Consider the following 27,407-nt stretch of genomic DNA (forward strand, 5'->3'; position numbering starts at 1 on the left):
TTTGCTCAGACCGGTGCTTTGGCCTCCCTCAGGATGAGCAAGGCTAACCTGATCACTGACTCGGAGGATGCAGAATTGTGGGACAGGTTAAATGTCTGAGTGTTGCACTGCAACAAAGACAAGAGGAATTGACATCAAGTAGGCTGCGGGCCTCACAGATGTAGCCAATACATATATCTAGGCGTGTATATAGAAAGCTGTTTGATTTAAAATAGCTAAGTATCCTAATACAATCCCATCACCACCAACTGTACCAGGATCATGGGATTTCACAAGGTGCTTCCCTCATCTTTCCTGTCATTACTTATTTATCCAGGAAACTAACCGAAATAAACATTTCCAAATCTAAATTGCTTCCAAACACTTTCCCATATGAAATTCTATGCAGGTGTTGATCATGCAGTGTTTATGTCTGCTTATGCAAAATGTACAGTGGAGGATTTTCTTTGCACATCGTCTGCTGTTATAGTGCTGTTTGCTTTCAATTCTAAACCAAAATCTTTTATTCTCTCTTGTTCTCTTTATCATCCACTGTTGAGTCTCAAGTCTCTGCTCCCTGATAAAAGCAAACATCTCACTACACTTTAATCTTTTGTTTTGCAGTTTGGTCACAGATTTTTTGCAACTAAATAAGGTAAAATTGTTTTAGCAACTGTTGTCCAACTCTCCTGGCATTCTGTGAACTACTACCTTAAAGACAATAAAAATACCTGACAAAAAATAGTTGGTGGATTCCTTTCTAATTTCTTACTGTGGAAACAGAAGGATTTTACTTACGCCAGTGTGGTTTTTTTCACAGCCTCAGAGCTAACCTCCCCTGCTTTAATGGATTATCCAGACCCTATGCTCCACCAAAAGAAGGCGGGTAGAACAATTGCATTTTTTAAATCAGGGAACCATGTATACTTTCAGAGAAAGCATACAGTTTAAGAGAATAGGGGCAAAGAGTTACAACACAGTACCCAAAATGACATCAGATCTATTATGTGAGGAGAAAATTATTTTTACAGCACACTCGAGAAAGATCTGGAGGCTGTAAGGTGATAACGGCGCTCAAACGCCCACCAACTTCTGCTCTCTGCACTTATTTCTCCTCCAAGGTACCCGTGGGCAAACACTCCTGCGCATCCCCGGCATTCACTGGTCCGCGCGTACCGGCGGGGACACATCGCATCTTTGCCCTCATTCATCCAAGCCGGACCCTTTCACCCCCGAACAACGCCAAGGAGCAGCTAAGTGGCGTACAGCAAAGACCAAGACGAGGCAGCTCAAAGAGGGACCGGGGGTTTTGCGGCGTTGTGAGCGAGGGGCCGGCGGGCGGGACGAAGCCAGCACCGGCGGACCCCGGCGCCCTCAGGGCTGCCCGGTCCTCGGAGCCCTGCGGCCGCCTCGCCTCCATCCCGCGGACCGCCCCACGCCCACGAAGCTGAGTAACGTCCGGGGGTGATAAGGACAGCTCGCGGCCGCCTCGCCCGCCGTGGGGCACAGGCCGCTCCCCACGCCGGCGCTGGGGAGGGCGCGCGGGGCAGCGGCGCAGGGGGCGCGCAAGCGCCCTCTCAGCCCGCGGAGCCAGGCGCGGCCCGCGCAGCCCCCGTGGCCGGCGCTCTTCTCGCGAGATGTGGCGGCAGGCGGCTGACAACAGGCTTGAACACGCGGGCAAGCGCCGGGGCGCCGCGACCCCCCGCCCCGGGCCAGGCGCTGCCCGTCCCACCACACACGCTTCCCGGGCCGCCGCAGGGCGGATGCGGCGGCGGCCATAGCCGGGGCCGGGAGGAGCCGCCGGCGCCCGCCCCGCGAGCGCCGCCGACGGGCCGGGGAGCCGCTCCCGCCGCCGCAGCCGGGAGTGGGCGGAGCCTGGGGAGCAGGCGGCGCCGGCGGCCCCCTGCATCTCGCCTCCGCCCGAGCGGTGAAACGAGCGGGCGCGGCGAGGCGGCGCTGGCCGGTTCGCCTCCAAGTTCCTACCACCGCCGAGCGGGGACCAGGTGGCGCGGCCGGAGCGGGGGGGGGGCGGGGAGGCGAAGGGCGCCGGGGGCCGTTTCCTTGGCGGCCCCGCGCCGCTCCTTTTTGTCGAAGCTCCGGTGCGCCCTGCGGGCGCAGCCGCTCTTCCCCGCGCGGGGCTGTCAGAGCGGCGGGCGGCGCCTTCGCGTAGCGGGCGCGCTCGGGAGCGGGGCGGGAAGGCGGCGGCGGGCCCGGCTGCGCTGAGGGACGCGCGGCGGCGGCGGGGGGCAGGCGCGGGGGGGCGGGGGCCGCACCGGCGGCATCATCACCTGGCGCTGCGGCCCGGGGGGGGGCGGCGGGGCGGGGCGCGCGCGGCGCCTGGCGTTGTTTGCGGCGCGTTGCAGCCGCGGGCGCTGGTTGGCGGTTTAAAGCAGCGGAGCCGCCGCCGCGAGGGGCGTTCAGAGCAGCCGGTGCCGCCGCCGCGGGCAGTGCTCGGCCGGCGAGGAACAGGCATGGAGGGCAAGCAGCAGCTGCCGCCGCCCGGGCCCGCCGCGGGCGAGGAGCGGCGGGCGGAGGAGGGCAGGGATGCGGCAGGCGGCGGTGCGCTGGGCAAACCGCTGGGTCCCACGCCGAGCCAGAGCCGCTTCCAGGTGGACTTGGTGGCCGAGGGCGCCGGCCGCTCGGCCGAGGAGCCCCGCAAGGGGAGCGGGGAAGGCGGCGCGGCGGGGAAGGGCAGCGAGGAAGCCAAGGGAAGGTTTCGAGTGAACTTCGTGGACCCGTCGGCCGGCGACGATAGCCCTGGCGAGCCGGGGGGCGGCAGCTCGGAGGGCGGCAATGTCAGTTTCCAGAACGGCGGCGACACGGTGCTGAGCGAGGGCAGCCTCCACTCCGGCGGGCACCACCACTACTACTACGACACCCACACCAACACCTACTACCTGCGCACCTTCGGCCACAACACCATGGACGCCGTGCCCCGCATCGACCACTACCGCCAGACGGCCGCCGACCTGGGCGAGAAGCTCATCAGGCCCAGCCTGGCCGAGCTGCACGATGAGCTGGACAAGGTGAGCGGCCGCCGCGCACCCATCCCCTGCCTCCCCGCCCGTCCCCGGGCCGCCTCCGCGCCGGGCGGGGAGCGGCCGCGGACCCCGCGTTGTGCGCCCGCCGGGGCCGCTCTCGGGGCGTGCAGCCGTTCGGTGCCTGTCGGCGGTGGGGGGAGGAAGGAGCTAAAAGCTCGCTGAGCCTGGAGGAGGAGCAAACAGTGCGAATGCATCGGGTCGGCTGCGTCTTCTCTTTCTTTTTTTTTTTTTTTTTTTCCTTTTCTTTTCGTGACGCAGTGGCGTTTTTCCCCCGTATATTTCTGGGACGTGGTCCCTGTGGTGTGAAGTAGTTACAGCTGTAGGTCAGCGGGGCAAATGTTTTTTCCATAACCTGGAGAGGCTCTGTTATAGACGCAGCAGTTTTCCAGTTCTGTTCCGTATTGCCTTGAACCGATAGGGAACTGGGGGTCTGCGAGAGGTTTCAGTCTGGGAAGGCAAATGAAAATATTTGGAAGAGATGCTAAAAATACCCAATGAAGACGGATGCGCTCGCTTTCGGTAGTGACAGGAGGTTTGTCTCCCAACCAGCTGAACACACATGCTGCTCCCTGCGCAGGCAGTGCCGAGCCAGACCGCCTTCTGGCGGGATGCTGGAGGCTGCACAGATACCGCCGAGGCTGCTTCTCCTTCAGGAGCGTTTTCAGTGGCGCTGAGTATCCCTGCGCCCGAAGGCGTCACGGTCAAGGCTTCACAATTTTTGAAGCTGTGCAGGTCAAGCTTTTTTCTATTTTGGACTAGTCAGTGTGTTACTAGAGACTAGTTACAGTGAGACCTTATTTTGCATGTAGGCTTGCTGTATTAAAAGGCGAGCTTTACTGAACCTGGAATTATTTTAATGTATTTTTCCAGATCATGATTAAACTATCATGACTAAACTAAAACCAGATCAAACTATTGCAATGCTGCTTTCTTGTAGTCTGAAAATTGCCTTTCAGTATTTGGGTATACTCTTAAGAAGTCTAGGGGATTTTTCTGCTGGGTTTAGGAAAGTAGAGGAAAATGTGGGCCCCATCCTAATGAAGTGAAGAATGTTCTGTTTCCAGAACTTTTTCCTTCCCACCTTTCACTTCTTACAGGTGGAGTTTCATGAGAAGATTTATGTTCTTTTGACACTGTCCTGTTTTCACACGATTATTAGGCATCTCAGTGCGCCTGCACTGATCTATGGGCTTTTTGGGGGCATGTGGTGATTCTTTAAGTGTGTTTTTTGAAATTGACTCTTCATCTCTTCTGATAGAAATAATTACTTGGTGTGCTTTAGAGATACTTCCTTGCAACATCTAAGATTAGATATCAAAATAATTACTAACAGTATTAGCAAACTACTCTTGCCCTTCACGTCCCTTCCTGATGGAGTTAAATTATGTTCTGTGGTCTAAGTTAGTATGGAATGGAAGTAGGCAGTTACTCTCTTATGCATGCGGTTAGGTACACTATAAATAAACCACATAATATATGTGAAAACACACTGATTTCTGCCACCCCCCCACTTCCCAATTTCTGACTTTTGGTCTGTGATGGAATGACCAGGTTGGTAGATACTCTGTTCTCTAAGCAGGACATGAGTTGAATTTCTAAGCTTTGCAGATAGTTTTTTCAGTGTGTTAATCTTGCAGCAGTCGGAGCTCTTTATGAGACCATTAAGACATTTCAGTGTGTAATCTAACTTACTCTGGGACTGTTGTTTCTAAAAGTGTAATTTCTTTATATTTCATTACAAAGCATGGAAAGCTTTTCTTGGTAGGTTGTAGTATAGAGAAGTTGTAGACCACCTAATTACAGGATTGGTATCAGAACAGTTTCATTGTGAGTGTTAATCAACTCAAATTAATAATTTCCAAATATGATGAATTTTTTTTTTTGCAATGTGGATAGGTGTTTATGTGAAGATGATTTTTTTTTAATGTGATGGCCTGTCTGCTGTCCTCCCTCCACCCAGTAGAGGATGGAATGTGCAACTTCAGTTATTTTTGATATTATACCGAAGTATTCATTTTAAAAACTGTCATGATATAAACTTCAGAAGTTAAGTTGAAGTTTTACATTGTAACTCAGCTGTTTTGTCACAGGATGTTTAATTTCCAAAGCAATTAATGTATTAGCAAGCATTTAGGCTTATATAAAGAAGGGAAGCAATTATTTTCACTTCAGACTTAGCAAAACAATTTGCAAGATAAAGTTGAGAACACAAAAGATTTTAATAAGGGTGCGTCATGCATACTAATAGCAATGGATACCTACATTTTTTCAAATCTCTGTGGTACAAACTATACCACATCTATTATTATGTACTTTATTTCTGGTCCCAGAGCGCTGATGACTTTTAAATCATGATGGTGCTGTACTTCTATATGAAAGATCTTCACAAAGCTATTGTGCTTTTTTCAGTTTGTTTCAGAGGATTTATTGTATCCATTCCCAAAGTGACTTCACTTTCTGCTGACTAGCAGTAATGGTCTCTAGTGTTGAATAATACTATGCATTAAAGAAGATATTTCACTGCCTTTTGAGAACTTGGAAAATTAAGCTTGCTCTTTAGCTGTGTGTGTGGGGGTTTTGTTGGTTTTTTGTTTTTGTTTTTTGTACTAAACTTGTAGAGCATATATGTCAAAGACTTAGTAGGGCAGCTGGTATGAACATCCTAGTACCATTACAAAAGATTTGCACTACATAAAGACAAGTTGTTATGCCCCTGCTTCTTGACTGAGTGCATCAAGGTTGGCAGTTATTTTTTAAGACTGATCCAAAAATGTGTTCACCAGCAATGTGGTTCACTGCTTTGAATGTAGCAATTTCATCTTGCAGTTAAAGTTTATGCCATTCTTTTTTCCTTTTAAAAGATAAATAAATAATTGTGAGGCAGTATTACAGTATTGTTGATGCTAGTGTCAATTATAGAACAGTTGTTTTTTTGTGTTTGTTTTTTTTCCTTAGTTTTGTTTACAAGCTTCATATGTCTAACTCTTCTACTGATCCTATTCTCATAGAAAAGCACTGTTGGAGGAGAATGCACATCTATATACAGAAGGGATACTTTTGACAAGGATTTGTCTTGCTGTGCTGGTAGGGTAGGTGTCTAACCACCTCAGGCTTCATGTGGTTGTTCCAACAGTGGTTTTCCTAGTAGAAAAGAAGGGATTGTTCTTGAAACTGGTTTTGGAAACGCAGCTGGGTGGTGCTGCACTACTCTGAAGTAGATGAATTGCATAATTCTGATCTGTTTCTGTCATGTTAAATTTCAATTGAGGGGTCTTGTCTTCATATGTCATTGGCTGCAGGTAACCAAATTGATCAATTGGTTGCTTACCCCATTCATGTGCATTAATCTTACTTTAGAGAGATGATACAGAGACTTTGCTGTTGCAGTTGCTTACCTCATAGATAAGGCAATGCTTTGCAGGAGTGTTAGTCTCCAGAGATGTAAGGCAAGAGGATGGTTATTAACAAAGAAGTGAGAGGGAAACAGCACAACATGATGTGTAGGTTTTTGTTGCAGTGGCAGTGGTGTCTCCTGCCCTCTTGAGGGGATCTGCATTCAGACAGTAGGAAGATTTAAAGTGTCCTAACTTATAGTATTTTATTTTTCTGTCTTACAGTTCAGGAATATCTGTTTTGTCTAGGTCAGCTGCATATATTGGTAAAGCTATAGCCTGTAGAAGACATTCTGTCTGCCTTTGTCTTCCTCAATGTGAAAATTACCATGCCATAATGTCATAGAACTTATGGCTCTGGAAAGTGAATACTTCTAAAAAATTCAGATTTTGGACTACTATTCATGAATCTGTATTTTTTTCTGTGTAGCATTGCCTTAATTGGGGAGCTTATTATTTTGGAAGAATCAACAGTACGTGAATGATTCTGATTTGATATGTCTTTTGTGTGGTCATTTACAACTGTAGTAAGTAATGTTATGTGAATCAGGCCCTCTGCTGGTAGCTTTGTTCTGTTTTTTATTAAATACTGAGAGTACTAGTTTGTTCCCTTGACAGGTTGATTTTAGACAAACATCTTTACACCACCCCTATCTCCCAAGCCCAAATCAAAAACAAAACCAAAAAATCCCAAAAATATTTAAAAACACAAGTGTGCTTTTCTTCCTTCTGCACAGAAAACCATACACCTGTCCTCTGAATTTGGAGACAGAAGTAAGAAAGAAGACATTATAGATAGTCTTGATGGAGAATTGAGGTGTTTTGTTTGCTTTTAGTCAAGTTGGATGCCTATAATTTTTTAAGCTGTCTTCCTGGATTTGATATGTATTTTTTTGAACATTGCAGTTTTTCCTCTTATGTGGTAACTTAATGTTTAACTTAAGCACAGTGAAAAGGCTGCTTATGGCACTGCTTTTTAATAAAGAAAGTATTCTCTCTTGAAAATGTTAAACAATGGCTGCACTTCTAACATTTGTCTTCTTTGTTTTTCAGTTCTTGGTTTGTATCTGCTTACCCTATAAAGAAAACAGAGTTTAGCTAAAGATGCATAAAAGGCTGAAAGATGATTGTCTAGAATCATCTAAAAAAATCAGGTTAGGTGACCATGTTATGTAAAGCCTGTCTTGAAAAACTACTTCCTCCCTTCTCCTGCTACCAGAAGACTGAGAACCACTTGCAGATAGTTTTTATTGTCATACCTTGCTGAATCTTGTTTACACCAGTAGGTCTCTTAGTTCTTGAGTCAGTGTGATTTAATTAAGATAGCTTACTTTCCTTCTTGCTCTCCTTTATATTTGTAAGCAGAATTTGAATTTCCATTCTGAACTCCACTGCACTAAAAAAACCCAAGAGTAACTCTTTTAGTCTTGGTCCCTGTGCTCTTGGACATTGTAGGAGCCTTTAATTTGTAACTGCTGTTGTTCATCACTTTTGCAAAGCAGTGAGTTCAATGCACCTGTACTCAGATGAGGCTTCATGCATAATGGTGTTCTTATGCTTTTTCAACCTGTGTGGAGGATCTTCACTTTGCTTATCAAAACATCATAGAATGGTTTGGGTTGGGAGGTACTTTAAACATCATGTAGTTCCAGCCATGGGCAGGTACACCTTCCACTAGACCAGGTTGCTTAAAACCCCATCCAACCTGGCCTTGAACACTTCCAGAGATGGGACAGCCACAGTTTCTCTGGGCAACCTGTTCTGGTGCCTCACCACCTTCATGGTAAAAAATTTCTTCCTTATATCTAATCTCAATCTCTTTCAGTTTAAAGCCATTACCCCTTGTCCGATCCCTATATGCCCTTGCAGGTCCCCTTTAGGTACTGGAAGGCTGCTATAAGGTCTCCCCAGAGCCTTCTCTTCTCCAGGCTGAACAACCTCAACTCTCTCAGCCTGTCTTCATAGGAGAGGTGTTCCAGCCTTCCGATGTTGTTTGTGGCCCTTCCCTGGACCCTCTCCAACAAGTTTTATGTTGGCAGCCCAGAGCATGATGCAGTACTCCAGATGAGGGCTCACCAGAGTGGAGTAGAGGGGCAGCATCACCTCCCTTGACCTGCTGGCCACACTCTGTGGTGCAGCCCAAGATACAGTTGGCTTTCTGGGCTGTGAGAGCACATTGCCAGGTCATGTTAAGCTTTTTATGAACCAAAACCCCCAAGTCCTTTTCCTCAGGGCTGCTCTCAATCAATTCTCCTCCCAGCCTGTATTCGTGCTTGGGATTGTGCCAAACCATGGGTGGGACCTTGCTCTTGGCCTTGTTGAACTTCATCAGGTTCACTGAGGCCCACCTCTCGAGCCTGTCAAGATCCCTCTGGATGGCATCCCTTCCCTCCAGCATGTCAACCACACCATCTTGATACCCCACTTAATTATCACTATCTTCATCAAGGGAAAATAAATTAATGTACTGCTCTGTTTGCAGCAGTAAATATTAGTCGTTCAGAGTTTGTATTTTGTGAGGACCACATGTACTTCACGATTTTACATTGCTTGATGCTTGAATCTCTCTTATCTGGTCTTTGCAATAAGTCTTTAGTCCAAACCACCTGTGGAATGCTGAAAACCTTGAATTGTCTTCAGCAAATTTTTAATATGGTTCTAACTGTGTTTTGTTGTGTTGTGTGTGGGATTTTTTGGTTTGTTTTGTATTTGGTTTTTGGTTTTTTTTTTTTTATTTCCTTCCTGCAAAGAGGTTGGAAATAACTGAGCTCCGTTAATAGGGTATAATTTGATAGCACGTGTGGGCTTAAAGGGTAGACTTCTGCGCTCTCTCTTGTGGTGATATTTGTATTTTTGACTTGGAACTGGGGACTGATCTGTTTTACAGAAAGCCAACCCACTCTCAATTACCAAATCTTGCACTGGATGTGCTGAATCAGTTCCCTGATCCAGTACACCACTGGTCTCCACTGTCTTTTGACTGCACGCTTGTATCAGTAAAAAAAAAAATTGAGCATGCGTCCCTAGTGTACGTATTTATTTATAAATTATATATGTGTACTACCATACTAATATTGCATCTGGTACAAAATAAAAATTAAAGGACAAGATAAAGATAAAGCTTGTGGATATCTTTTTGTACTTTATTAACCTTAAAAAAACCTTATTTTCATCCCATGCTCGTAATGGACTGTCTTGTGCACCTGTTGGAAACCGCTGCAATGCACTGTGAACCCCTTGAGTGCTCGTGTCAGAAGAAAAGGCATTGTAATTTGCCAGAGCAGTACAACTGGGGAAGGAGGGAGGGAGTGCCGTTTCAGTGGGGTTTATTTTTTTTTTTAGTAAACCAATTTTAGCTGACATTGTCAGTATCAATGACTAATTCAAGGCCAGAACCTGGAAGAGTAGCAATAACTTCTCTCTAGCTTGGCAGCTTTTCTTTCAGCATAAGCTGTTTCAGAGCTGGTTAAAGAGGAAGGTGCTGCAGAATTAATTTTCATCTTCAGATTAACTTTTTCCCTTTTATTACTGCATTTTATTAGACCTCAGATGATTTTCAGTCTTGAAGAAGGAGGTTGGCAAGATCGTTATCTCAGAGGAATTCAAACCAGTGTACTACATCCAATGTTACATCCTTCAGAATTTTTCCTAAAGCCGCATATAATATTCATACACGCGCAACCACAAACCCCATTCCCCCCTCTTTTTGGTACAGGTAATAACAATCACAGTGTGGTCATTTTTCATTACTAAGAATTCTTTTCAAATAGTTGACTTAGAATTGTTTGCCCTTCAGTATTTTGGAAGCTGTCCAGTTCTTGCAGCTTGAGCACATGGAACGTCTTTGATTTACTTCTATACTTCAGCATGCCAATTAGGCCTGATAAACTTAGTGAAATTTATTTTTACGCGTAAAAACTAAGATGCGTTATCTGTGCCCAATAAACTTAACTGATTTAAGGATGCGGTGATTAAAAAAAAAACTTGAAAAAAATCCCTAAAATCCTGTTGTGACAAGCAAGTTTCTTCCTTTTATCTTCATTTTGCTAGTTAACTTCTTTGAATTAACTGGTTCTGTTTCAGATTACTCTTTTTTTTAATTCAAAGCAAATAGCAACATCTGTTTCAGCTATAAAGAAACTGTGATGCTAGGTTAATGTTTCAACTTACTCTGAGGATTTACATGGTAGAGAGAGACTCTTGAGACTTTTCGGAGTAATATTACTCTTGAGCTGTAGACAGTATGGCAGCTTTGACTTGAATGTAGTGCTGTGCCGGTACAGTCTAAGTGCTAGGCTGCATCTGTGTACCAGCTCTGCTCAGTTCTGACTTGGGCTGTGCCAGTAGCTGCATCAAAAGGAGCGTGACCAGCAGGTTGGGGCAGGTGATTCTGCCCCTCTACTCCGCTCTGGCGAGACCTCACTTGGAGTCCTGTGTCCAGCTCCAGAGCCCTCAGTACAGGAAAGACATGGACCTGTTGGAGAGGGTCCAGAGGAGGCCACAAAAATTATCAGAGGGCTGGAACACTTCTGCTGTGAGGACAGGCTGAGAGAGTTGGGGTGTTCAGCTTGGAGAAGAGAAGGCTCTGGAGTGACCTTATTGCAGCCTTTCAGTACTTAAAAGGTAAGAACAGACTTTTTAGCAGGGGCTGTTGTGATAGTACAAGGTGTAATGGTTTCAAACTAAAGGAGGGGAGATTCAGGTTAGACACAAGGAAGTTTTTTATGACGGTGGTGGTGAAACACTGGAGCAGGTTGCCCAGAGAGATGGTAGATGCCTCATCCCTGGAGACATTCAAGGCCAGGCTGGACGGGGCTCTGAGTAACCTGATCTAGTTGAAGATGTCCCTACTCATTGCAGGGGGTTGGACTAGGTGAGCTTTGAAGGTCCCTTCCAACCCAAACTAATCTATGAGTGTATGATCTGGTACTTCATGGCACGATGTTAAAAGACAGTAGGGTAAATGTAATTTTTCATGAACTTAGTACACTTAGAACTAGATTTCTAATTAAACTGGGAAGATTTATTAAGGTTACTGCTGCATAGTGTGGTACACTTGCTCCCCATCCCCCACCTCTTGAGTCGAAAGTGCATCGTACTGTTTTGCAGAAATGGATGAAAACTGAAAGGTATTAAAAGCAAGAATTCTTCAAATTAACCTTTTTTGGTCATGGAGTATAGAAGCAAACTGGAGAATTTGTTGTGTTGAAAACAAGTTCTTGAGCAAGACTGGAAGATTCTTTTTGTATTTACAGAACGTTGTATTTCTCAGGCTGTATTTGAATATGCAAAACTGCTACACAAGAGGCTTGCTAACAGGATTTAATTCTCCTGTTATGCAATCAAATGCTGCATCTGCTTCATTCTAGAAAACAAGAAAATTATGTGAAACACTTAAAAGGTCTTTAACCATTATAGATGTATCAGAGTTCTGTTATTCAGATAATCAAGTGAAAACTACCTGTGTTTAGAGCCTGGATCTGTTTTTCTGAGAAGTGTGATTTCTCATTTCATGCCAATGTATATCAAAAGGAATGATGGTCAATGCACAGTAATGAATAATTACTTTGATAATCATTCAGAGTATGGTGGTTCTTCTGGAAAAGATCAAATACACTGGTGCAATAGGGAAACTACTAGTTTGGTTCTGGAGAGGCCAGGAAATGGGTGATCCATCAAAACCAGAACTGATGTGTATCCTTTGGGGTGTGAGGTAGAGCACATGTATTTCTTCCTCCTAAGCTGGATGGATTGGTTGTCCATACACTTGTGTGGGAAGTCATGCCTCCTTTTTTATGACTAGATGTTAATGGTGCAACTTCCTCTTAACTAGAAGAAGTGTAGAGACTGGCAAAGGAAGGTGTGAGGTGGGTTGTTGGGGTTTTTTGTTTGTTTGTTTTTCATTTTGTTTTTATGGTGACAGACCATTTTGACTGTTCCTTGACAGGAAGGTCTGACTTTACCCACAATATTTCTGGGAGTGTGGAACATAACATTGTGGTTCTGCCACGGGGTAGCCACACTGCACAGCTGCTGAACAGTGGGTCTTTCCTCAGTTGTTTCTAATTGTCATGATCAACAACTTGCACAGAGTATTCATGTCATCCTGTTCTTATCAAGGGATGTATGAATCAAAATGCGAAGACAGAGTTGTTTTTTTTCTTGATACTTTTGCAAAATGCTCTTGTTCTTTAAGTAATGTTTTTAGGATGGAGAAAAAAATACTACTAGTATTTCAGATAGGATAGCACTCTTGCATACCTGCAGGTGGCAACAAAACTTTGCTATGTTATGTTTAAAAACTACTTGAAAGGATTCTGTCTGATCAGACCGTGCTGGCTGCAGGCTTTAAAATCTCTGCCTTTGCATGGCTACCTAGATTTCAGTGCTTTCCTCTGGATGTTTTCTTCTGTAAATATGGCTAATCCTTCTCTGTTAGGAATGGAAAGGTTTTAATCTGAATTTCCGATGCCGATGTTACAATGACTAGATCAAGTCGTACCGACAATGTCACTGTTTCCAGAGGCACTGATCAGTAATCTACCTTGAGAGAGACTTTATATGATGATTAGGAAAGCATTGAAACATTTTCTGTGCTTAAAAAGGCTGAAAACTCAAAACACCTGATGACAGAGTAGAGAACACAGGTAGAGGAAAGGATGAGATCACCCTTGGAATATTATGCAGTAATCTAATGCCTGGATAACTTAAGGATGTGACTAGTTAGTGGCTGTGGAGTACCGCTATTACAGTAACTTCATCCATCAATTTTCACCAATTAAAGTGCTTTTGAGTATGGGCAGTTATGCTGTTACTTCATTCTGAATTGATTCCAGACCTTTTGCTTCAAGCAAAAGTCTACCACATTGTAATTTGTATCCATCCCAAGTTAGGAGGGGATGATTGTAATCGCCTCCTTAAAGAGTAAAGTCCATATCCTTCGTGTGGTTAGTATGCTTAGAGCTCAGTCAAAAAAATTGTATGCCATGTAAACGTGGTGAGCTTTATAAACAAGACTTCTGTGTATCCTTTGTAAGTATACCACCTTGCAAGAACAATAATTTACTCCTAAACTGGAATAAATTGTCTGAGTAAATTTCTTGATGAGCGGTGTTGCTAGCGTGATTAATACATCTTACTACTTGTAAGAGTTGAGAGGAAGAATGGATGATTCTCTATCCCTTTAAAAGAATTAATGTGGAAATGACTTCTAAAATCAGAATGAGTATATATACATATGTACACTCACAGAGAAAATTGCTTAATGTTTCTTTGTTAAAAGCAGTATTGAATTGCAAGACACTGAAATACAAGCTGATGGCAGAGACATGTAGCTGGCTAATTCCTCAGTTGACATGTTAATTGTAACTATAAATTTCTGGTGTTTAAAATTGCTCTGCTGTAATCAAAGTACAGCAGACTTTAATTTGAGTTTAAGATAACATTAACATTCTGTGTTTGATGCAATCTCCTTTAAAATCTCTGGAAGTAAATGCCAAAAGCATTTGTTGCTATGTTTAAAATTTGTTATTGTAGAGAAGGTAGCCAAAGCATTTAAGTTTTGGTCTCTTGGCTGCAAATTTGAAAATGATTTCTTTTAATTCAGCCAATGGTTGAAGCTGTTAATGTTTGATTCCGAGGAATCCTGAGTTTTAAGAACAGATCGTGTTTTATCTGAGTACTTTATCTTCTGTTGCTGTAGGTAACTGCTGTGTGCCATTTAATGGATTAGTAGGCTTTTTTTAGGTAATGACTGTAAAGATACTTGAACCACATTATAGTATCAGCGTTTTACATATGCTTCAAACAAGGACTGGAAATGATAAATTCTATTAGCGAATTAGTTATTCCTGATTTAAAAGCAAACAGTACAGTATTTAATATTACTACTGAATTTTCAAAACTGCCATCAACAGCTAGCCATTGCACAATGAATAGCAATGTTCTCAAAAAGTTTGTGATTTTTGAGTTTGTTTTTTAAAGAAAATGATAAGAAGGCTCTTAGGCAGACTGAGATGTCTTGAACATGTCTTCTGCCATGTTTTATATTGCATGTGCTCTCTGATTGGGTTTTCCCCACTGGTAGCAATACAAATCACCCAAGCTTCCCATCTAAGTCCTGAAAAACCTGAACACCTGAATCTCTTTTGCTAATTTGACAAGTTTATTTGTAACTGGTGAATTATCAGGAATTCATAAACTCTTCTAAGTGTCTGTGGCAATCTTTAAGTGAAAGGGTAACTGTATTCTCTTGGATTGTTACCCTGTTTGAAGTACAAAGGATTCAGACTATTACATCTGTTAGGAAGATATAAATTAGTGATGCAATTAACATGTAGAAAGTAGTAACCTTCTTTTAGAAATTTGCACTTTCACTGCTCTTTCATCAGGTTGAGGGCTATTAGGAAGCATTAATCAAGAGCTGGGCACACTAGTTCTTAGTTTCCACACTAACTCATGATGACCCTATCATTGTCCTTATCCCAACAGAGGACTGGTGAGGAAGAACTAGAACTGCATGCAATATTTAAAGTTCAGGTGTGCTACAATTTCTGTTTTGTTTTTATTCTTTATGGAATTATTTTGCTGGGTTTATAGTCTTTCCTGTTCAACTGTTACTGTGTAACAAGGTGACAATTTTCTGAAAGTGTTTAGAGTAAGCCAGAAATAGAGTTTTTCCAAGAGCAGAGAGAGATGTAGACAGCATATGTTTTTTTTCTCTTATTAATTTGCTTTCATGGGCATTGAGTTTCAGTTGTGTTAATTTCCAGCTTCTAGGTCTAACAAGATTCTTCTCCATGGTTTGATAGGTCTGAACAGCAAATTACCTTTCTTAAGAAGTAACTGTTCCAGGCAGGTTTGGATATTGGTATTTACTGTATAGTTCTGGGGTTTCGATGGGAGGGAGGCTTAGATAAATTCATTTTGGCATAAATGAAAGCAATGAGGATATCTAACAAAGCTTTAGGGTTAGCAGTTCGGAAACAGACCAGTATAGAGAAGAAAATAGCTGTTTGTCAACAACAGTATTGCTAGTGTTACTAGTTTACAAAATAGACTGTACTTGCTGGTACTGACTGTTCCTTAAGAGAGTGTTATGTAAGATATTTTTAAAGTAATTACTTAAATACTTACTCCCTTTTAGATCTGTGTGTTTCCCGTACAGAAAACACTCAAACTGTAAGACCTGGCAGAGATGTTTTTGAAACTTAGTATTAAAAACTCACTGTGATTTGTTGTTAGTCTGCAGAGTAAAGTTAGCAACAGTACCTCAGCCATTTTGAAAAAAAATTATTACAAACAATGGTCACCAGCTGAAGTCAAAGACTAGTGAGAAGTTATTTTTCTTCTTGCATATTTAGGTACTGAAATACTTTATCAAGCAATTTGAATGTCTGACTGAGAATAAAGTGTTAATCACAGGACTCTCTTTCGTCTCTGGACTACAATATGCTTAAAACCATTCCATAGGTATTCACACATTTTGGAAAGGAAACTTGGTGCTCTTGGTTTCTTTCACCACTGGTTAGCTAAAAGCATTAGAATGTAAGAACAGCTTATCAGAGACCTTTGGGCACAAACTGGAAATTTTATGACTGCAAGTGTTAGCATGCTGCAAAAGCAGTGTGTGAAGAACAGATGTATTTGATACAACGTTGTGTGTCTTACATTGAATAGTGGGTTTATTCTTTGGTAGTACAGTATCACGCTTAAATATATTTTTACTACTATAAACTGTTTGCAAAAGAAGTCACTGTTGCGTCAGAGGTAAACACCTATGTCAGCAGGATTATTCTATGCATTTATTGTGTCCATACAACACACCTAGCACTTTTAAAACGCTTCATTCAGATCATTAGAAATATCACAGCTGAGGTGGAGGAAGAATCTAAAAGTTTGTTCCAGAAGGGAAAGTTGAAGGCTTGCTCATCCAAGAAAAGATTTGTAGCCTTTAAAAATCATGGGATGTGCTAGCATCTTCTGAGGCAAATTTTTCAGTAATTCTGCTGCTGTTTGATAACTTTCTTTAATCTGTCATTTTTATTTTATCCACACTGGTTGAAGTGTGTTTGAATTAGAGAAGCAAACGCAAATGTTTGTAAGGTTTTCTTCTGTGTATGTTTTGAGCTCTGTTAACTCTGAAAAATCCTATGTACTGTCAAGTTTTGTGTTTGAATAGCCATAGTCTTTACTGTATACACCTGTAGAGTTGGGCTGCTTAAGGGGTATAATCTCTACAAGTAACAGGTCATCCACTTTTGAGACAGCTGGCATGCTACATCTGGATCAGTACGCTTTACTGATTGTTTCCTTCCACAAAAAGGGATTTCTTAAAAATGGCAATGCCTGTAAAGTTAACCTTTTGGAAGATGAAAACAAGTAATTGTTATGGTAAGGTGTATTGAACAGCTTGGCAGTAACACTGGAAGTTGCAGTGAGGGAGTGTAGAAGATGAGTGCAAGTCTCTCTCTTTTGTGCAGAAGGGTTCCACTGTCTGTGGTGATTGCTGCAAACACCTCTAACCGCAAAGCTCCTAGTGGATAAAACCATTATCCCATTGTTGGGGCTTGGACTGTAGCTGGTGAGGACTGAGACCAATTGCTGCACAGAAGTGTTCTGTTCATACCTCTGATGAAAGATAGTTCTTGGGTGGCTTCCATTGTTTCCTGTCCTCAGGAATCACAGAATGGTTGGGGTTGAAAGTGATCTCTGGAGATCATCTAGTCCAACCCATCTGCTAAGGCAGATTCACCTAGAGTAGATTGCACAGGAATGTGTCCAGGTGGGTCTTGGATGTCTCCAGAGGAGACTCCACAACTTCTCTGGGCAGCCTGTTCCAGTGCTCTGGCACCCTTAAAGTAAGAGAGTTTCTCTTCATATTCAGATGGAACCTCCTGTGCTTCAGTTTGTGCCTGTTGCCCCTCATCCTATCGTTGGGTACCACTGAAAAGAGTCTGGTCCCATCCTCTTGACAGTCACCCTTCAGATATTTATAAACATAAAGATCCTCTCTCAGCCTTCTCTTTTCCAGGCTGAAAGACCCAGCTGTCAGTCTCTCATCGTAAGAAAGATGCTTCAGACCCCTGATCATCTTCATAGCCCACCACCGAACTCCCTCCAGTAGTTCCTTGTCCTTCTTAAACTGGGCAGCCCAGAACTGGACGCAGTACTCCAGGTGCGGCCTCACCAGGGCAGAGTAGAGGGGGAGGAGAACCTCCCTTGACCTGCTGGTCACACAGGAAGCATGTTAAATGATGGGAGCGCCATGCGCTCATTATCAGAATATGTAAGTTCAAAGTAGTTTGAAATGTAAGCAGCTGTTCTCTCGATTAAATGTAGTGGAGTGCCATTTTTATATTTCCTTGCAGATATTGGAGCTTGAAAAGATGAGTCTCTTATCTTTAACATTTTGATAGTATTAATTATTTAAACCAGCTTCAGTACTGTATCCTACTAAGACAAGAAAAAGGTACTGTTGTGAAGCTTTTCTGAGGAATTCGTAGGAGGAGAGGCCCATACTTTATGGCATGTGCTAAATCCATAACTGGTCAAACTTTAAAGATGAAAAAAGAGCAGTTAAATGTTCTAGTCTCAGGTGCTTCTTTGGCCTCCCCTCTTTGCACACGAGTAATGGCAATAGGAAGGATTAGCTGTGCTTGGGACATACCGAATCAGGCAGATTGCAAAGAAAGTGATCTGGCTGAGGAATAATAAGGTACTCTTAGATACAAGCTTACTTGTTGTCCTGTCCTTTACTTGGGTCTTCCATGTTGTGATACTTGAAAAAAAATGAAGAGTTCATGTGCGTTTATTCTGGTACCACCTCATATAGTTCAACATAGTCTAAGTATGGTGCCTTTAACGTGGGATCTAGATAAGTTCTTCACAAATAAATGTGCTGCATGCCATTAACCACTATCAAGAACTCTCAGTAAAACTAAGCAGCAATTTTTACTGATGAGAACCTTTTCCGTGCACCAGTGTATTTCAAGCTGTGTGCAAAATATCTCTGTCTTCTGGCTAACGAGTTTTTCTCATTACGAATACGCTTCTAATAAATGTGGAGGCTATTCACAATTGGCACAAATAACTTATTGTTATGAGCCAGTACTGGAGATGGAATAGTATATTATCTGTACTTTTCAGTGCACTGTGATACAACAATGTAAATTTCTGTGTAGGAATGCAATTTAACTGCTTCTTGGCTAGGTTCCTATCAGTATATGGTAGAATTGTCAACATGTAAATGTGTTTTATTTTTCCTGTAACAGTGCAAGTGAGCAACATAACTCTGTTCTTTGTACCAATTAGATAAAAGACATTATTTGCATTAAAAAGTTGTGTTAATAAGAGTATTTCTGATCTGAAATGCTAAAACCTTCTTTTCTTTCCCCTTTTGTTACACCTCCTCCAAATCCCTAGTGTTAGTGATTTTTACTGTTTATGAAGATCTTATCTTACATATATTGCTGTTCTAAAATAGTACTAGAGCATTTTTTTCCATTTAGTATGCTACTTGGGTAGAAGCATTGTCTCCTCCTCAGCACAAGCACGAAAAATACTATGCCTGCTTTATTTACCGCTGAGGCCACAGTGGTGCTTTCTTAATCTCGCATTAAAGGACTGAACTTGGAGCCTTGTGTAGTGGAATTCTTTTGTGCCCACACTCTGTAATATCTGTTCTCACTGGTGCTTTATTGTGCACCCACTAGCACTGATAACCAGCAGTAACCTTTCAGTTATTACATTTTGCATCTACTTAAAAATATTTTCCTAAGAAATATTGCATAGTGTGGAGAGACAAGACATACAGAACAAAACTTTCTTGTGTTCATAGTGTGCATATCTTGGAGCTGATCTGGTAACTGATAACCCAAAATACCAGTTGTGAGCCATTGTCTCTTTCCCAGAATAAAACAGGCTGAACTATGGGGTTGTTTGAGCACTGTAGTAAAATGTTTAGCTATGACATGATGGTTGAGGTTGAAAGTGACCTCTGGAGGCCAACTTGTTCGTGTGTGCAGGTTTTACCAATACCAGGCCAGTCATGGTCATATGCTGAAGTATATAATTTTCTCTTACACGAGATAGTGAGATATTCTCCACCTTCTCTTAAAACCTAAATGTGCAGTAAACAAAAACTTGTAGCCTATTTTTAAAAAGTGTTGTGACTTGGTATTACAGCATTAGCTACTTTAGTCACATGTAATGTTTCAATATTTTTGGACATGCAGATACACACTTCTTGTAGCCCTTCCTCGATCCTTCCTGACCAGTCTTTTCAAATAACAATTTTATTGTTTCTTATTACAGGCACGACATGCCTTTTTGCAATACCAGATGTTCTCAAATGTTGGCAGCTTTCTAGGCCAAAGCATAAACCTTCTTAGATAATAGAAATGTGACTCCCTTTATGCAATGCTTTAAAATTGAGGTTGTTGCAGGTATATATAGTGTGATGCTTTTTTAATGAGAAACAGGAATGGGCTTTATATGAAGGAATAATAATATGCAGTTACACTGTTGCATGCTTGATTGGAGGATTTGTTATCATGATTGTGAACACGTTTATTAACCTGTCCTTTGTTTTAATGTATCTCTTTCTTTTTTCCTCCACACTTCAGAAGGTGAGTAGAAGGAGAATTGGGGAGAAACTTCTAGTAAGTGCTGCTGGAAACAGCAGAATCTGATGAGAGACACATTAATATAATAGGTTGAAAGCGTTTTGATGTTTCTTCCTGCATTTCTGGGAAAGTCATTTGAAGGATGAGTAGTCAAGGGTACTGGGCAGGATGTAGGCTCTTTCTTTTCTGTTGTGATCTTCAGGTGTGTCCAAGTTGGGCAAGAAGCCTGATGACAGGGCTTGCCATCGCCTCAGTTCTGATTTAGGGAGGTCAGCATTGGCTCAGCAAATGAGTGGCGTGTAGCTGTATGTATGTAATTAAAGCTAGTTAATTATTCTATTTTTCGCCATAGAGATGCTACAGTTAATACCACATAAAATCTTAAATGTAGCAGCATTGTAATTCTCTTGTTTTGTTCTTGCTGTTTTTCTTGTCACTCTAAATGGATCACACATCACTTCTTGCTTGATTTGGTTTGAGTGCCTGATTACAAATAATCAGCAAGTTAATAGATTCATCTAGTCAAAGGTGATACAAATCCCCCAAGAAGTTACAGCCATTAAGTTCTCATCTATCCAAAAGAGCTGCAGTTCAGCAAACCATGTAATTCCTAGTTAAGTTTATTTTTGTCCTCTGTTTATATAACGTATACCGTACATTACATATATATGCACACATACGTATAAAAATATGTAAGTATATATCTGTATTTTTTTAATCCCTTCTGGAGACAATAAAACGTACTATTTAAGATAGCTGTTTGTTGAAGGTAATGATCTGCAAACTGATTGTGCTTCTGCCTTGTGGTGGAAAGCATATGCCATACAAGGTCTCCAGATGTGTTGCAGATATACCTGTTTTTAATGATCATTTCATAATGCAGAGTCAGTGAGAGAAGTACTGACATGAATCTGTGCTAATGACCTTTGGATAAGATTGACATAATCTGATTTTTTTTTTTTTCCCTGTTTGTGTTTGTATGCTTACTACTGATTGTAAGGGGATATGGATAATACCCTTAATAAGTGACAGTTCTAAAAATATTTCCTCTGGACTCTGTTTTGATGGTATATTTGGTTTTAATGTATCAGGAGGAGAAGGACTTTAATAAAGTATCTCACACTTAGCTTTCATACTGTGTCTCTACAGCACAAAACATACTTCTTGAAAGAATAATTTGGGTCTAGTCTGTTTTGTGTCTTATTTAGCGAATGAGCGTTTTGCCCTTTACCTCATTGGGATTGAACCTCTAATTGCTTAACTGTTTTCTGAGCCCTTTGGGATGCAGGCTGCTTCACAAATACTGCTTGAGCTGGTTTGTTGAATAGTATTCTCTGAGTGGTATTCAGGCTCTTTCTAGTATATTCATGCTTTATACTTGTTGCCTTGGATAACTAACATACTTTGTTAGGAGTACTTCCTGCAGCAAATGTAGGAAATATTTGAGTTTAAACATTTAGGTGTTTGGCTGGCTTGGCAAAACAAAACTACCTCTTGAAAAGCAAGCATGCAACAAGTATGTGTATTATACACATATATTTTTAATATATATCAGACAATGAAGATTTTTGCATTGTAAGGCTGAGTTGAATTGTAAGGAAAAGCCACAAGTTGGTCTTTGTCCATGCGACTGTTTTCTGCATCTGTCATCCTTCCCTTTTAAACAGGGAAAAGTGTTTGAGAAGGCTTCTCTTCCCTCCTACTTGAAATGCCTCTCTCCCACCCTCCATTCTAGAAGTATCACTTTACAATCAATAGTGGAATAGTTTGCAGGGAAGTGAATTATTTATTTCCTGAAAAAATGATCAAATGACAGCTAAGTCTGAAGTACATGAAATGGTGTAGAAGAGACCAGTAACTTGTGGTAGAACTTTCAGATTAAGAAATAAAACTTCCTGTGCTGTAGAAGTCACTGCATTTGAAATCTTGTAACTGTTTTTCTAAAAGATCAGGTGTTTGTTTCTTAGGGCTGCAGAGCTGATTCTTAAAAATATTTATTTCTTTTGACTGCTAACAGTTTGCTCTAATTGAAGCAGAATACCTATGTGGTCTGTGTAAGTTTGTTTTATATTCCTTGAAATCTGTGAGATGTGGCTCATGCAAGGAACATAAAGGAAAAGCTTAAAACTTTTGCTGTGTCATTCTTTAGTTTTTCAGTTTGTGCAAGTAGACAGGTTGTTTGTTTTTTTTTACAGTGTGAGCATCAAATGCTCTCTCTGTTAATCACATAAAAGATAAACTTTTTTTTTTTTTTCCCTAGGAGCCCTTTGAAGATGGATATGCAAATGGTGAGGAAGGCACACCAGCTGGGGAAGCAGCAGCCACTTATACTCCTGACAGCAAAGGAGTGGTCAAGTTTGGCTGGATAAAAGGTGTATTGGTAAGTTTAATGTATTGTACTTCAGTTTCTTGCAGATATGATCCTTCTAATAACCTTTTTTGAGAGGGATTGTGATAGCACTGTATAAATAAAAGAATATATGTATGATAGATGTGAAAAATGCCATAATTTTAGGAAGAGTTGCTGAGATTTTAAGGAAGTAAATACTTCAGGACTTCAGCTTTTGAAGGGATCATGGCTTCTTAGGACAGGTTTTACACTTTTGAAGTTGCATAATTTCCAAGAAAGAAAAAGATAATGTAAGTATTCATATGTAGTAGAAAAACTATATATGAATCTTCAGTGACGAAGACAAATGCAATTGGAGAGAATACATTCAATGTGTGTTCACTTTATATCCATAAAGTTTAGGGCTGAAGCATTGGATGTTGGATTTTTATTTACTTCTTTCTAGAGAACCAAAAAATACTGTGGTGAGGAGAGTACCTACTAGTATATAGCAAAACTTGACCAGGATTAAGTATTTAAGTCTCGTTGAACCTGTCACCAAAAAAAAAAAATCTTCTCCTAAGCTATGGAAGTCTTAACACTAAATACAATATAGTCATGATGGAAAAAACTGAGTTTGTTCCCATTTGGAGTATTGAAAAATTAAGGGCGACATGAGGGATTTCATTACAAGTACTTATTAACTTATTTTTAATATTTTCACAAAGAGAAACCGTGATTAATACATACTTCAAAGCTGTAAGAGTTTATAGTGGTGGCTGCAAATGCAACAGTTGATTAAAACATGCTGAACTTGAGCATTAGGAATACCTAACTTCAGTTCAGCAAGCTTCCGCTGTGTATTAGCAACTACCTGACAAGTCCTGAAGTAGCCATATTCTCTGGGAGAGGGAGAGTGCCTGTGGTACCTGTCAAACAGGTATTATGGATTTCTGTTATGTACCCCAACCGAGGACAGAGTTTTTTAGTTTTAAAGCAGGTATGAAGCTGACTTAGAATTGTTGCTTACAGGAGTAGTCCAATACAGAATTTGGGTTTGGAGAAATTCAAAGTATTAAGGAGTCAGAGAATAAATGTAGCTGACCATTTTCTTCTAAAGTCTATTGAAAAGTTTCAAGGAGGATGATCTCCCTTTCAGTTGTTTGAAAGTTGCAGTTAGTATTTACTAGTAGGCGTAAGCAACCTGGGTGAATATTTCCAGCTCAGGTGATTTACATTTTGCAAAAGACTTTAAATCTCTGAAAACTTTTTACTTTTGTGGTTTGGAGAGGTCCTTGTCTCCCTTCTAATCCTAATGACCAGCTAAGCTTCTTGTTGGACTGATATCATACTTTTTAGGTAAGAGAGTGACCTAAGACTTGCTGTTAGTCTTCTGTCTAAATTCTGTACATTGCAGACTCTATTTTACTGAGGATAAGAGTTTAAAAAAACAAGGATAAAAAAAATGCATACCCCCCCATCCTATTAGTGTGCAGCGATGTTGTAAGATACAAAATTTCTTGGACTGGGAAGTTGTGGGGGCTATTTTTTAAAAAAGAATAAATTTAATAGAGTATTGCTTCAGTGCATTTTTTGGGGGAGATTGTGGGAGATCCGAACTGGGGTTTTAGACCTTGCAATCTTATATGTAGTCATGTATTCTATAGTGTGAATTTTGGATCCTGAAAGCTGGGATCTAAATTATTTTATTGTTTGGTCAAGACATACTACAAGCGTCAGATATTGAAGTACTGTAACTTAATCTATGTTCAAGGTAGTAACTTTTTAATCATCTTTAGGTTCCTTTTATTTTTTTTTAATCAAACCTAAACTTGTCTGATTAAAATCTGATCTTGTGAAATAATTTGAAAGTCGGTGGGGAAAGACTGCAAGATAATTTCGACATTAAAAACTAAAATGAAGCATTAGTGGAAATGGCAGCTGATATAAGACCTAACCTATGTAAAATTACTGTTTTAGGTACGATGTATGTTAAATATTTGGGGCGTGATGCTCTTCATCAGACTATCATGGATTGTAGGACAAGCTGGGATAGGTATGTGTATGAATGCTGTATTTTTATTTCAGCAACTTTTAAATCTCATCCAAAAGAGATGTTGGTGCTGAGCTTACACTTTAAAAAGAAGTAGAAAATCACCTTAATATTGCCAGTTGTGAAGGTGATTTACCCTTATCAAAACTTCAAGCAGTATGAAGTTACTTAAACTGGCTCATTTATCTATAAGGTATGTAAGTTAAAATTGTCATTTGTAAGTCTTTAGGGAATTGTAGAGAGAAACTTTTGATCTGTGGTTATTAAAGTCTGCTTATAGACTATTTAGTATATGAACAATTTTCTTCAAAGATTTCACCTGGTGTTAGGCTGCAGAAAACACCTCATCTGCAAAACACGAGTGTTTCCTTGAAACTCTAGGATGCAGCTTTTACCTTGCTGATTAAAGATAACATTTATCCAGTTCTGTTTATATCTTGGAAACTTCTGTGTAGAAAAAGGGAATGAAGAAGCCTTTTGCTTGAATGTGCAGGACCACAGACAGTAAATTTGTATTATATTTGCAAGACTAATTCTTTAAACCAAGTTCAAGATTTATAAGTTTTAATACTGCTGTACTTAGACCTTTTTTCCCTTTTTTCCAAAAGGTCTGTCTGTCTTGGTGATTGGAATGGCCACTGTTGTGACAAGCATTACAGGACTGTCTACTTCAGCAATAGCCACAAACGGGTTTGTAAGAGGAGGTAAATCTACTTCGATAAAGCTTTTTAATCTTTCATCACTCTGAAGTGTACACCTTGAGGATGAAACTTCTAATTTATTTTCCATCCTTTTAGCATCAGGGAAAAAACAAGATGGATGAAATGTATGGAAAAGTTAGTTTTCTGAGGAGCAGAGTCTTCCTTATGTTCTGTATTTGACTAAGCAGTTGTGTAATGAAAAGTCAGAAATTAGCCTACTAATTTGATTTTACTAGTGGCTTTTCCTTTGTGGGAAAACATCATCTGTTCTTAATTTTTGGAATACAAATATTTCAAGAGACACGTATCCAGGAATGAATAGGGTCTTAATATTCTTCTGCATTTACACTGTTGGTCAAGAGCGTGCATGTGTACTTTTATGTATTCATATCCTGAAATAAAACTTACTAATGAAAAAATACATCCTATGAAAGGATAAGCTATATGTATACATGAGAGCATACGAAAGGATATGCTCTTGTTGTATCATGATTTTTTTTTTTTTATACATCAAAGCAATTCTCCAAACTCTTATCTCTAGCTTTCTTAAGAGTGGTGGTTTTTGTTCCCTTTCGTGGTTTGCATGCTCTTGTCAGCCATTCCTACAAAATAGTTTTTAAGTGGTTGGTGCCTTTGACGTGCTCAAACTGCTTCACAAAAAGACTGCTACTAGTAGAAAATGTGTTGGAATTAAAATAAAAGCTTATAAAATTATCTTGATAAAGAATGAAGAGAAAAACCTTACTATCACAAAGTAAACAGACCCAACAGGAAGTATCATCTATGAATCTTAGCATTATGTCAAGCATAGTTTCTAAATGCCCTTTCTTTTTTCAGGCTGCGTTGTACATACTGGATTTTTCTGTTCTTATGAGAGCCATTTTTTTAGGGTCACTGTTGCAAAATAATACTTCATTAGAAAATTTGCAGTGCTAAAGGGGAAGAACTGTAAAATAAAATCACAGGTGTTCCTCTGAAAATCTTACAGTAATATTTTTCTTATGTTAACATTCTGATTTGCAAAGTATGTCAAAGCTGGGTACCTACGTAAGTTTAGTACAAGAACTGTAATGCAGTGAAGTTAAGGATTTCCTGTTGCTAATTTTTAGTGTACACTCAGTTGCTTCAGACTGGAGCTGTAGGATATTTTTGCTTCTGGAGAGCTTAGCCTTAAATTGGAGGAATGTGCCTTTGCTACACTTTTAAAATATTTTGTTCTTTATTGCTGTAGATACTTAGTGTTCCATTTGTCACATGTGGGATTTGAGATAGTATATTTGTCAATCTCAAAAATACAAAGAAAAATACAGGGTGTTTCAAAAAGTTGGACCCAGTTTCAAATTGAAATTACTTTGGAACTGGGCCTATCTTTTTGAAGCACAGTGAAGTGGCTGTGTGATTGAGTCCCATTGGAGGGCAGAAAATTCCCTTTACAACAGAGCTTTAAGGAACAGGTTGCTGAGGTTTGGAACTTGGGTTGGGTTTATTACAGTCTACTTTGCCAGTTTCTTGAGTTATAGCTAATGAAAATGTGTAGTAGTAAAACTAAGCTTAAATACTTTGAATTTGAAATAAACACCCCAGTACTACTACAGCTTCTGGTTTATAATTTCTTTTTAACCCTAGAGCTGGATGCATAACTGAATAATGTAATGTGTTGCATGAGTCAGGCAATTATTTTCAACTAGTATGTTTTCATAAAAACTTGAAATGTATCCCTGAAATATCAGTGTGTCTGTCCCTTAAATATTGAGTTTTGGGTTATTTTCTAATACAACAGGGAAGATGCAAAAATAAATTGCATCTTGTTCATGTAAACTTTAAATTGCTGATGACTGTTTATTTTTAGGGTCTTTCATGTAGTGATTTTTTGTCTTTTTGTGTTTCAGGAGGAGCATATTACTTAATTTCCAGAAGCCTAGGGCCAGAGTTTGGTGGTGCTATAGGTCTGATTTTTGCATTTGCCAATGCTGTTGCAGTAGCAATGTATGTTGTCGGCTTTGCAGAGACAGTTGTGGAGCTGCTCAAGGTACATGGATGATAGCGGTCATACTGATTACATTGTCCTTTATGCACGTTGGAGCTGTCATCATAGAATGATTTGGGTTGGAAAAGACCTTTAAAAGTCATCTAGTCCACCCCCATGCAAAGAGCAGGGACATCTTCAACTAGATCAGGTTGTGCAAAGCCCTGTCTAATGTGACTTTGAATGTTTCCAGACATGGGGCATCTGCACTTCTTTGGGCAGCCTGTTCCAGTATTTCACAACCCTCATCATAAAAAAATT

At 40.8% G+C, this 27,407-nt stretch overlaps 1 protein-coding gene across 1 annotated transcript in view; it reads left to right on the forward strand.

The window, feature by feature from the left end:
- Window positions 1-2,209: 2,209 nt before the first annotated feature.
- SLC12A2 (solute carrier family 12 member 2) overlaps window positions 2,210-27,407 on the forward strand; it is a 66,441-nt gene continuing 41,243 nt past the window's right edge. The window contains exons 1-5 of the mRNA XM_065655687.1: window positions 2,210-3,005; window positions 22,298-22,417; window positions 24,347-24,422; window positions 25,028-25,123; window positions 27,010-27,149. Of these exons, the coding sequence (XP_065511759.1) occupies window positions 2,451-3,005; window positions 22,298-22,417; window positions 24,347-24,422; window positions 25,028-25,123; window positions 27,010-27,149 (987 nt within the window). The 5' untranslated portion in view covers window positions 2,210-2,450. The remainder of the gene's footprint in view (window positions 3,006-22,297; window positions 22,418-24,346; window positions 24,423-25,027; window positions 25,124-27,009; window positions 27,150-27,407) is intronic.

Source organism: Caloenas nicobarica, chromosome Z (genome assembly GCF_036013445.1).
Source record: "Caloenas nicobarica isolate bCalNic1 chromosome Z, bCalNic1.hap1, whole genome shotgun sequence".
Classification (NCBI taxonomy): Eukaryota; Metazoa; Chordata; class Aves; order Columbiformes; family Columbidae; genus Caloenas; species Caloenas nicobarica.